At 29.4% G+C, this 12,300-nt stretch overlaps 3 protein-coding genes across 3 annotated transcripts; 1 reads left to right on the forward strand and 2 right to left on the reverse strand.

The window, feature by feature from the left end:
* Nucleotides 1-36: 36 nt before the first annotated feature.
* Nucleotides 37-3,492, reverse strand: LOC128396200 (zinc finger protein 782-like). Its single transcript, XM_053356752.1, has 4 exons — nt 2,990-3,492; nt 1,431-2,744; nt 870-1,292; nt 37-780 (listed from the first exon to the last, which is right to left on the reverse strand). The coding sequence occupies exons 1-4, from the start codon at nt 3,035-3,037 to the stop codon at nt 655-657; spliced, it is 1,911 nt and encodes a 636-aa protein (XP_053212727.1). The 5' UTR covers nt 3,038-3,492; the 3' UTR covers nt 37-654.
* A 700-nt stretch (nt 3,493-4,192) lies between these two features.
* Nucleotides 4,193-6,605, forward strand: LOC128396619 (choline/ethanolamine kinase-like). Its single transcript, XM_053357234.1, has 3 exons — nt 4,193-4,223; nt 4,673-4,687; nt 5,016-6,605. Exons 1-3 carry the CDS (start codon nt 4,193-4,195, stop codon nt 6,281-6,283), a joined length of 1,314 nt encoding a protein of 437 aa, XP_053213209.1. The 3' UTR covers nt 6,284-6,605.
* Nucleotides 6,606-7,204: 599 nt separating this feature from the next.
* Nucleotides 7,205-8,464, reverse strand: LOC128396291 (uncharacterized). The gene is made up of 2 exons (XM_053356862.1): nt 8,280-8,464; nt 7,205-8,203 (listed from the first exon to the last, which is right to left on the reverse strand). The coding sequence occupies exons 1-2, from the start codon at nt 8,371-8,373 to the stop codon at nt 7,263-7,265; spliced, it is 1,035 nt and encodes a 344-aa protein (XP_053212837.1). The 5' UTR covers nt 8,374-8,464; the 3' UTR covers nt 7,205-7,262.
* Between the last annotated feature and the right edge of the window lie 3,836 nt (nt 8,465-12,300).

Below are 12,300 nucleotides of genomic sequence, written 5' to 3' on the forward strand. Positions count from 1 at the left end.
TAATTGTGCTGATTAGTTAATTGTGATTAGAGTGAGTTTCTTTTTTGGTCTGTTAGCCTGGAAAGCTACAGATTTTGTTTAATTGTTTAAGCAAAAAGAGTTCACATAATGTTTGTCATTTCATAATTAAAGTACATGGTTTGATTTTTGTATATAATAGTAGTTATTAAATTGTTACCAATTAAGTCTCTTGATCAACTTTGATATAATGTAGATGATTAAGACGACGGAAGAAGATAAACTAATTAAATTGTTTTGCATTTGATTATTTGAGAAAAAAGAAAGAAAGAGTTTGAGATAAACCTGTGTAAATGATTTAGATCATTTAAATCATTCGTTGGCTCATTGAGTTAGTCTCTAACTTTCTTGATTGATGATTATAATTAAAAGAGAAATATTGAGAAAACAAAAGAAAAAGTATTAATCACTTTCGTAGTTGCTGATTTACAACTAACACATAAAAGATAAAAAGAAAACTTCTAACTATTAAAAATTACTTAATGAGTGTTTAGACCCTTATGGTGTCTTTTAATGGCTGGAAAGATGCATTAGTATTAAGTGAAACTAATCATGATTAACTTGGACGATGGCTTCATAGCAGCACACAATTAAAAGCTTCGAATCGTTTTCTTAATTGCCAGTGGTTTTAAATTGTTAGTTAAGGACTGGCTGAAATAGATGATCGCCATTAGTTGATTCCATTGATTGAAAATCTTGATTAACGAGGTCAGGATTATCGGATTCAGATTTTTGTTGCTGCTTTTTGTGGATTTTGATGTGCTGTTGTTAGGGGAAAATTTGAGATAAAATTTTGATTAATGAGTAAATTTTATTTTTTTTTTGATTAATTGAAATATTATTTAACTAACCTTGTAGCAGGCCGACATTTCCGAGAATTTTTTATGACAAATGTCACAATTATATGGCTTCAAACCAAGGTGGCGATTTGAGTGTTCATTGAGTGATTGTTGTCGAGTAAAAGTTTTACCACAAAGTGGACAAACATAAGGTCGCTCTCCAGTGTGTATACGGAAATGTCGCTCCAGGTCACCTTTAGTCAGAAATTTAGCCGCACAATTGGAGCAATCCCATTTTTTAACACCCTCGTGTCGAAGTACATGTAACCGAAGCTGAGATCGTTGTCGAAACGCTTTGCCACACATTTCACAAAGATATTTCCTTTCGTCCAAATGAAGAGCCATGTGAGTTTGAAGTACTCCAGTTTGGGAGAAGGCTTTGTTACACACTGTACATTTATAAGGTCTTTCTCCAGTGTGACGACGCATATGCACCTAAATTAGGGTTACATGAAACAAGAAAAGATAAAAAAAAATGAGGAGCTGAGAAAGAGAGACAAGATAAATTAAAAACTTGGAAAAGGAAGAAGCATAAAAATGTAATGAATTTTTTTCTTCTAATTAAAAACTCACCTTGAGACTTTTCTTCTCTGTGAACTTTGATCCACAGACTTCACATTTCCATGATCTTTCACCGCTATGAGCTTTAATATGTCGTCGTAAGTTTCCCTTAGTTGAAAATATGGCTGGACATTTGTCACAAGCGAAAGGCTTCTCGCCGGTGTGTCGCCGCTGATGGACCAGAAGATTACCCTTGGTGGAAAATTTTGCTCCACATTCGTCACAAGTAAAAGATTTAGTGTGAGTCCATTTATGACTCGTGTGAGCAGAATGACTGTTGGATATTTTCCCACAGACATCGCAGGTATACTGTTTATCCTCATCATCGTTCACCTTGAGAGAAACATTTCCATTCGATTGGATAGGATTTGATTGATCTAAAATCTTATTATTGTCAACTGTTGTCGCCATTAGGCCATTCGTGGTCGATTGGTTAACCATAAGTGTTTCAAGTGAATTAGTATCAGTTTCCATTTCTAATGAAACGTGAGAGACACCAAATCGATCTATATTTAGACTACTTTCTCCACTTTCGCTGATGAAACTGCTCTCACTTTCCGCTCCAAGATTTTCTCCTAGACTCGAATTACTGTCTTGAATGGATGATTCAACAGTCGTATTATTGTTGAAATGTTGTTTAGGTGATGTTGATTGGATTACATTGGCTCGATCAGTTGATTCCAAAGCATATAAGACATTTGCATCTGTACTTATATCAGTTAGATCACCAATTTGAGTTTCATCAACATTATCAGCAGAAAAGTGAAGAGATTCATTTTCCATAACTGATAATTGATCAACATCAATCTCACAATCGTTTGATTTATTTAGATTTCCATTCATAGAAAGAGTATCATTTGCATCTGTGTCAACAAGTGATCGTGAGTGTGGTGGAGTAGATTGAATATTAGTTGTCCCAGTTGGTGATTGTTCAGAGCTGGATAAATTTAACGATAATGTTGGATCGTTAACTCTAGCATCTGATAAACTGTCTGCTGGTGAATCTAAACCTGTATCCGATAGATTAGTCGACGCAATATCAGGAAAATCGAGTGATTCATCTTCAGGCTGAGCAGTCAAACTTGTTCCACTGGTCAAGCTTGAATCAAAATCAAAATTTTTACTATTTTCAATGGTTTCTACCAATTCTTTCGTCTCTTTATTTAAATCATCATCCCCAAATTCATCAGGTATAAGCGCATTAATGTCAGCAGCACTGTCATTAACAATTCCCTGCAATTTTTCAGAGACAACATTCCAAAATTGTACAGCTCTAAGCTTTTCTTCAGCTGTCATGTCCGGAACCAAGGCCACGGCATCATCAATCTATTCAAAAACAAATGAAATAAAAAATGAGTTTAAAACCACAATGAACAAAAGGCAAAATTATCAATTGAACTCAAAAGAAGAGAGAGAGAGAGAGAGAAACAGGTTGAGTAAATAGATCAAACTCTGCAAGTGTAAATAAAGGTATTAACACAGGATAGAGTTTGAAACCTCTCAGTCAAAATGAGAAGTAAACGAGGAGAAAAAAATGAAGTAAATTGAAAAAGAACAGAAAATGAGGTTACCTTTGTCTTGAAGCCTAACAGCCGAGAGCTGAGGCCTAAATCATCCATGGCCAGTAAATTGGGTAATTTTGTATTTTGAGCCAGGTGATATAATTTAATAATTAAGGCTCTAATTAACTTTTATTACACTGGAAACAGAAGATAAACGTTTTTTAAGGAATATGAAGACCAGTGACATATTTATGGATTGTTTATTGTAGAGTTGAATAGAGAAAAAAACGATAACAACAAGAGTCAGAAAATCATAGCTTATCAATTGAACAGACAAAAAAAGAACAGGAAAAGTAACGAGAGAAAAAGATAGAAAAGTGAAAATTTAGACTTGAGTAAATTGGTAATTTAGAGCCAAGTTTAGACTCTAAACAATTTTCACAGGTTTAGTAAGTGATAAGGTATAAATTAATTGTGAAAAATTAACAAAAGAATAAAAGAATTTAAATCAGTTTAACCGTAAACAATTAATTTATAATTCCAATCAAATACAAACCAAACCAAAACATCAAGTGAACAAAAAATCTCAAAACCAGGCAAGAATAATGGTCGATACATCGATTGACCGATTCGATTGTTAAATGTTTTCTTTTTAAACGATCAACATATGAGTTTAATTGCTGGAGAAAATTTCGCCTCGCAATCACAATTAATTACGATACTAATTAAAGTTAATTACAAGTTTAATTTAATTTAGAACGAGAATTTATTCTCTTCTCTCTAATTGGAAACTCTAAATTCTATGACGTTGACACTTGTTTATCTTCTGTATTGGCCATGTCAAAGGTGACCTAATATGTTACACTCTTGGTAAGTATTGAGAAAATTTTCTTTTCTCTTTTGCCTCCATTTTGTTTTTAGTTGCGGTTTTTTATTTAAAGAATCTTTTTTTTTCGTTTTTTATTCTCTTTAGGTTAGCGTTAATATTTAGGTGATCGATTTGGTTGGACAAGAATTTTGTGATGTGAAGTAGAGACCAGAATTCGTTTGTCGTGTAAAATTGTCTTTCTCAGTATTTTAATTGATGATTTCGGTTTTTCAATTCGCCATTTTTTTTCCTGAGGTCCAACTTTAATCTTCTCAATATTATGTTTGGTTTTCTTTCTAAAGGTTTGAAGGATTAGTGGAGAGAGAAGTTTTTATTGGTTCCAATTAATCAAATGTTCTAAATTTTTTTATTCGTTTATCTTGGAAGGTAAATTTGATTTGACAATGAAATTAGGGCCATTAAATGTGTTCTCAGGTAAACGACCTCCATATGACCTTTCAGCGTTATTTTAAGAATGACCTTTGATTTTTTTCATCTCTACTGGTTTAGATTCAACGAAATCTTGAAAAATGACTTTCAATAACTTGAATGAACAATTTAGCGATTTCACCAAATGGTTACGATCTAAATCAACATCGATATGATTTAGTTTATCAAACTAATCATCTAATCGAATTGAGATGAGATGAAATTTAAGATATTGGTTGTTTCCAATTAATTTCAACTCTTAATTTAATGACGAACACGAAGAGTCCAAATGTTCAATTTCTTTCTCTTCCTGTTTTTCTGCGATTCTAATTGTATTTCCATCAACGATGGTAAAACTCACCAATGGGATACTTAAAAAGAGCTAAAATTGTAAGTTGATTTACTTTTAAATTACAAACAATTAACTAATTATTTTGTTTTTCTGCATTTTTTAGTGTCTCCATCTATTGGTAAGGATTTTTATGATTTTACTTTTTTTGTACAAAAAAAAAGCTTTGAAAGTGAAATTATTTGTCCTCATTTTGATTTAATCAATTAGCATGATCACATTATAATTATAATCATAACCGTTAACTATTATTATCATCTTCCAGTTTTTATGGTTTCATACAATTACGATTTTAAATTGCTCATTCATTTATAATTTGATCACACGAATTTCTTCAACTTTCATTTTCATTGTTTCTTTTTTGTTTTGCAATTATTTTCTAATTTCTTTACGATTAACTCTTAATTCTCTGATTTTCTTCATAATGGAATCCACACTTTTTACCAAAGCGAAAACACTTTGCCGTTCACTGTTACCCTCACCTTGGAGTGACCTATCACCTGAAGAAATAACCATTGAACCAATAACCACCGGTCGATCAAATCGCCTGTTTATCTGTACCCGGCCAATAATCGTACCACAATCAACTAATTGTGATACAATTTCTTCTGAAACCTGTTCATGTTCATCTTCATCATCAACCACCAGTTCCTCATCTCCTGTTATACTTTTATCACCTGAAATCTGTTCCCAACCATCATCATCTTCAGATGATGATTCTGATTACAATCCTAACGGTGACTTAATTAATACTCTTACTAAGCGGGAATCTGCCAGTAAACTTCATAAGGTAATCGTACGTTTCTATGGAAGTGACCTGACAGGTGAAGGTAATAGATACAAATGTGTCTCCGATGAAGAGGAGATTAAAATTTTAACCATTCTATCAGCTCGGTATATGTCACCCAATGTATTGGCCGTTTTTCCCGGCGGACGAATCGATGAGTATATTGAGTCGGTAACTTTTTCGCCCAAACAATTGGGTCATATTGATATTTTAACCATTCTAGCGGGTAAAATAGCTCAATACCATTCGACACCATTTAAATGTGAACGAATCTATGATCTTGTTGAAATATTTCGTGATAATATTTCCCAAGCAATCAAAATTTTATCCACATACGATGAGACAAATCTAAATGATGATCGCTCAGAATCATCAATTCTGTTATTAAGGAAAATTAAAAATTTCCTAACCGGTAAACCTGCTGACCAATTGACCAGAAAATTTGTCAATGTCAAACATAAAACGGTCTTTGCTCATTTTGACCTAAATTATACTAACTTTTTATTTCCCAAAAAGTCAAACAATTTACTAGAAACTAAATCAACGTTTGATGTTATGATTATCGATGTGGAAAACAGTGCAAACAATTTTCGTGGAATCGATTTGGGAAAATTTTTCGCTGAACTTTGTATTGGTGATGGTTCTCAAGATTTATATTATATTCCTGATTCAGCAATTGAAATATTCGTCGATCATTATCTTAATGAATGGAAATCAATAGTCCCTCCTGAACAATATGACCCAGAGACCGATAATCATGATCATTTGCTCCTCGAATTACAAACTGGCTTCTTATACAATACGATATTCAACATGGTCTGGAATGTATTACATCCCAATTTTGGGACACACGATTTCCTCCGCAATACTGCCCTTCGAATCGACGTCTTTAATCACTACAATCAACTATGGTCACAAATCAATCAATAGAATCAACCACTTTCACAATGGAAACCAAGTAATCACTTCAATCGAAAAACTAATCAGTACAATATTTCTTTTTATTCTTTTAATCACTTCCCTTATTCATATATATATATATCGATAATCATTTAAATAATTGACAAAAAAACCGACAATTTATATTGATTGTTTGACAGTTTTTCCACAAAAAAAAATCACGCAAAAATCAATTAATTGCTTCAGGACATTTGAAAAGGTCAACAATTGATTTCTTTTTCTCCTGTTAATCGTAATTATCAAAGACCAAAGTTGATTATTAAATAAAAAAACAAAATGCTTGATATGATTACTTAATTTGATGTAATTTATTTAGTTAATCAGTTGACTACAAAATCAATTCTATCTTTTATCTGATGTTAATAAGAGTTTCAATCAGAATGATTTGTTTTTGTAACAATTATAATGACGATAAAATTAACTCGTCAATTACATGAAGATATAATTAATTAATTTGATAACAATTTAATCCAATGGAAAGTGAAATATTTTCCTAAACCAATATAATTGTAAACACAATTGAAATTTGTGTCAGTCTATAATAAAGATTGCAATTATATTTAATTAGATTGACAATCAACCAACAATCAAGGATAACTTTTAAAAAGTTACGTGTGTTTATATGTTTATTTTAATTGTTAAATTAGGTCGATGATCAGATAGATAAATAAATAAGTGATTTAGCATAATAAAGATTGATAGTAAATCTAAATAATAATAATAATAATTGATTAATTGTTCTAATTATGATTAAGTATTCTCATGATTTTCTCAAGAGCTGTTTGATTATTTTCTTCAAGTGCAAAAGGAAATCATTTAACTAAAACAATTAGTAAATACAAGAGAGATTAATAGATTATTGTACGAATTGAAGTGAAATAATTAACCAAATTAATCATTTTCTATTTTTAATTGTTATCTTTTCTTAAATTGTAGTTGATTTTTCAATCTACAGGTAACGAGATTCATCAAATCCACGAATTTTTTGATTGTAGATTCTGAATTCTTCTTCGATCTCAAAAGGCTTTTCTAAATTGTATTTAGCATTTGGACAATGTTCTAATATTAAACTTTCGATTTCATCGTTAACTTTTAAATCGAATGACAAATATTTAAGATTAGGGGCCAATGAAAGTATCTTCTCCCAAATCCATGAAGCGATATCGGACCAACCGGTCAATTTGATATACTCCAATTTAGGAAAGTTAATTTTACTTTCATCGAGGTCGAGATACAAGTAACCATCTTCTAATATACTAGGATCTGCTATTCCTTGGAAAAACATTTCCAATACTCTTAAGTTTGGACAATGAGTTGACAGATCGGTGAGAAATTCAGTTAATTCAGGATCTATGGTGACAAATGTTGAATTGAATGAAACCTCTTCTAAATTTGGAGCATTTAAAATGATGTCATTGGGAATTCTGCTTGGGAATAACCATTCCAAGGTATTGTAAGTAAATTTGAACACTTTTAAATTGTTCATCAAACAAATTGGTGATTCCAGATATTTGTCCATCCTAATGTCCAGTGTAGTGACCTGTGGTATATTGCCAAGTATCATCTCTGCTTTGATATCAAATACTTCATAACTTTTACCATAGACTTTTGCTTCACATAGATCAAGGTAAATATATTTGGTGTTAATCAGTGAAAGTTGTTTCTTTTTATCTTCCGAATCTGAATTGTAGTCATAATTAAAGTGGAAAACTTTATCAACAAAATGGGTTAAATTTGGTGCAATACGAAGTAGTCCAGGTAAATTAACAATATACTCAGTCTTTTCCAGATTCTTGTATTCACTTTCATACAAATAATCACTGTGATTGACCAGTTTATATTTTTGGGTTCTACAAGCTTCAGTTACCAGATGATGAAACCTTGAGTTAACTACAAGAATATCAAAAAGAATAACGAAAACAAAAATATTAGATTCAAATGAGAAAATGATTAATTTCAAGTTTACCTGAAGCCAAACGAACTTTTTCTCGAATATTAGTTATGTAACTTATAATAATTAACAACAATTCATTAGGTAAATCAGCTAATTGTGTGGACATTTTACATCAAGAAAACAAAGACAATCAAAAATGTGGACAGTTAAACTGAGCTTTACACGTGGTAGAAATGAGAGCTGATTGTGTAGTTTAATCTTACCTAATTATGAAGTTAAGGCGACAATCAAATAAGCATGTGGTCAATTTGGTCTTCCTGTCAATCAAAACCCTTTAAATGAGAAAACAACGCCATCTGTTGGTACCCGAATTAACTAATTTGAAATTAACTTTTTGTTGAAAATTTTCAACAAAACTTTAGCTGAATGTTTGTTTTGTTTTTTGGTTAATTGTTATGGTTGGAATTAATTTTGTTGGTTGTATTTGCTAGAATTTCTCAATGGTGAACAAACAAATTGTTCAATTCGATGGAAAAGATGATCCAACACAAATTGATTAGAATTAGTTTCGTTTATAAAGTTTACAATTATCTTTTTCTCTTTCAATGGTAATTAGCATATTGTTGACTAATCATTTTAGTCACATCAAGTAGAAAACAAGTAAGTACCCATGGGAGATAATATGATGAAATGATTAGACACAGAGAGGAAAAGTTGAATTTCTCATTTCCAACTGGAGGTAATCCTGAAATTGGATAGAAATTGTCATTTCTTGCTTGACATTTGGATGATTAATACATTACCTGTTTTCTTGTTACATCATCCTGACAACAATTTAAAGTAAATTATGAGAAAATTGAAGAAAAACAAAAAGATGACAAAGATATTAAGAGGATCAGAAAAAGAGATAAACAAATAAACCAGTTAAAAGGATAAACCTTCAGGAAGAAACCAACCCAAGTAATTTTATAATGATAATTAAAATCAACCAATTAAGGCGTTTTCAGTCAACAAGTATTCGTAATGATTAGACCAACAATTAACACAATTAACCAAATCAACTGATACAAAACACCTTCCATCAAACAAAGAGATTGAGAGTAAAAAAAGAAAAATAGAAAACAAGTAAAAAGTAAAAAGTAAAGAAAAACATGAGATGAGAATCGAAATTTTCAACCAACAATCAGGTTATCTTAATCTGGAAGATGAAAAGATGGAAAGAAAAGAGAAATTGATTAGAATAATTAAATAATTAATTAGAATAAAAGAGAAACAATTAATAAATAATCCAAAAAGTGATTCATTCATTTTCTTTTTTTTCTATTCTCTGGTTGGGTTTCCCCTTTTTCTTCCCCGATTTTCTTTTCTCTGTCTACTTATCACTTGTCTCTTTCTATTCTGTAAATAACATTTCACTTTCTCTTCTCTCTCTCTCTTTCTCCCCAGACCGTTAGGCTGAGGTTATTATTATTCACTTTTATCAAAATTTAGATAAGTTCTACATTTTAATGTAAAAGTTACGAAATGATTGATAAAACAAGATAATTTGAACTTTAGATAAATTTGTTATTTTTTCATCATCAACAAAAACAAATAAATTTCTCACCTAGTGTTTTTATTTGAACTATTCACTTTGGTTTTGATTTTCTTGATTAACATCAAAAATTAATGAATAATACCAATGAGATAAACATTAAAAGAAGTAATTTTGATGTAATTAGTATAGATCATTAAAGATCAATATAAATAAAATCGAGAGAGAGAGAGAGAGAGAGAGAGAGAGACGAATAGAAACAAAAATGATTAATTCTATTCTAAAGATGATTATTTTGAAAAGGTAAAAATACAATTAACTTACTTGAATTTAGGCCAGCATCGGTTGATGGTTCATCATTCCATCTTGATAAATCGTTACAATAAATTAATTAAATTGTTACAATCAAAATACGATGGTCAGTTTTAATTTAAACTGACAATCAACTTGAAGGATAAATATTGTAACAATTTGTTTATTTTAGGCAAAATATTTGAATTTAAATTGAAAACAATAAAACCATTTACAAAAAATTAACTTTACACTTTGATTGTCATGTTTTAGATTAACAATTAATCTTAGATCCTTGATTGTGATTAAAACAGTTTATTGATTAAAAATTTATGTATTAGATTATATTTAAATCAAACCAATAGAAATGAATCTTAACCAACAATTATCTTTGCTATTTGATTCTTGACTACAATTACTTTAACTCACCAAATTAAGTTGATTAAATTGTCAATTGAAGAACAATACAATGTGATAACATTAGTTTTCTGAGGACAATTTATTACTTCAAATAGAAACTGTTTTGATGGACTTAATTGTGACCATCTAATTGTTAGTTCAGATAATTATAAATCAACTTCGTTTGTTATCAAATCAAAATTAATTCAAGACTCTTATGTTATTTTTAATAACTTGCTGGTTCATTAATTACAATGATTATTTGATTTCCAAATTGTTCGCTAAATTGTTTGATAGTTACACTAATTGTTAGCTTATATCATCTTGATTACAACAACATCTAAATTTGTCTCATCGTTTATACAATTATTATTACTATACAATTATACAATTAGCTTTTGATAAATTTCATTTACGATTTGGTGAATTGTAACAATCAACTTAATTTCATTAACAAAAACAAGTTAATTATTTCTCATCACTTAATTGTCAATTAAATTTAATTTTATCCATCATAAAGAGATAAACTTTAAAAATCAAGTGGAACTGAATTGGAACTTCTACCAAAGTGAGAAAAATTAAGATAATTGTTTTAATAAAGTAGTTTATATTTATCATGAAAGTACAGATTAAAATATCTTGATTTGTTTTCAAATTGATGTTAGATCAAGAAATTAGTTGAGTTTCTTGATTTTCTTTTACTTATATTGTACTTAAGAGTATAATTACCTTTGTGTAACTCTGTATCTATTCATTGAAACTTCTATCAAAGTGAAATTAAGAATTTTTAAAAGTACAATTATATTGACTTTCATGAAAGTGATTAAAATATCTTGATTTGTTTTCAAATTTGATGTTAGATCAAGAGAAATTAGTTGAGTTTCTTGATTTTCTTTTACTATATTGTACTTTCAAGAAAGAAGTTAAATAAAATTACCTTTGTAACTCTTAGTATATTCATTGAAATCTATCAAAGAGAAAATTAAGAAATTGTTTTAATAGTATTAGTTATATTGACTTCCATGAAAGTACAGATTAAAATATCTTGATTTGTTTTCAAATTTATGTTAGATCAAGAGAATTAGTTGAGTTTCTTGATTTTTCTTACTTATATTGTACTTTCAAGAAAGAAGTTAATAAAATTACCTTTGTGTAACTCTTAGTATTCATATTCATTGAAACTTCTATCAAAGTGAGAAAAATTAAGATAATAATATAAGAAAATACAAGATTATTTATCATGAAAGTAAGATTAAAATATCTTGATTTGTTTTCAAATTTGATGATCAAGAGAAATTAGTTGAGTTTTGATTTTCTTTACTTATATTGTACTTTCTAAGAAAGTTAGTTAAATAAAATTAATTGTGTAACTCTAGTATCATATTCATTGAAACTCTATCAAAGTGAAAAATTAAGATAATTGTTTTAATAAAGTACCAGTTTATATTGACTTTCCATGAAAGTACAGATTAAAATATCTTGATTTGTTTTCAAATTTGATGTTAGATCAAGAACAGTTGAGTTTCGATTTTTCTTTATTATATTGTACTTTCTAAGAAAGTTAGTTAAATAAAATTACCTTTTGTAACTCTTAGTATTCATATTCATTGAAACTTCTATCAAAGTGAGAAAATTAAGATAATTGTTTTAATAAAGTACCAGTTTATATTGACTTTCCATGAAAGTACAGATTAAAATATCTTGATTTGTTTTCAAATTTGATGTTAGATCAAGAGAAATTAGTTGAGTTTCTTGATTTTTCTTTTACTTATATTGTACTTTCTAAGAAAGAAGAAAAAATTACCTTTGTGTAACTCTTAGTATTCATATTCATTGAAACTTCTATCAAAGTGAGAAAAATTAAGATAA

Source organism: Panonychus citri, unplaced genomic scaffold (assembly GCF_014898815.1).
Source record: "Panonychus citri isolate SS breed McGregor unplaced genomic scaffold, ASM1489881v1 Contig00023, whole genome shotgun sequence".
NCBI lineage: Eukaryota > Metazoa > Arthropoda > Arachnida > Trombidiformes > Tetranychidae > Panonychus > Panonychus citri.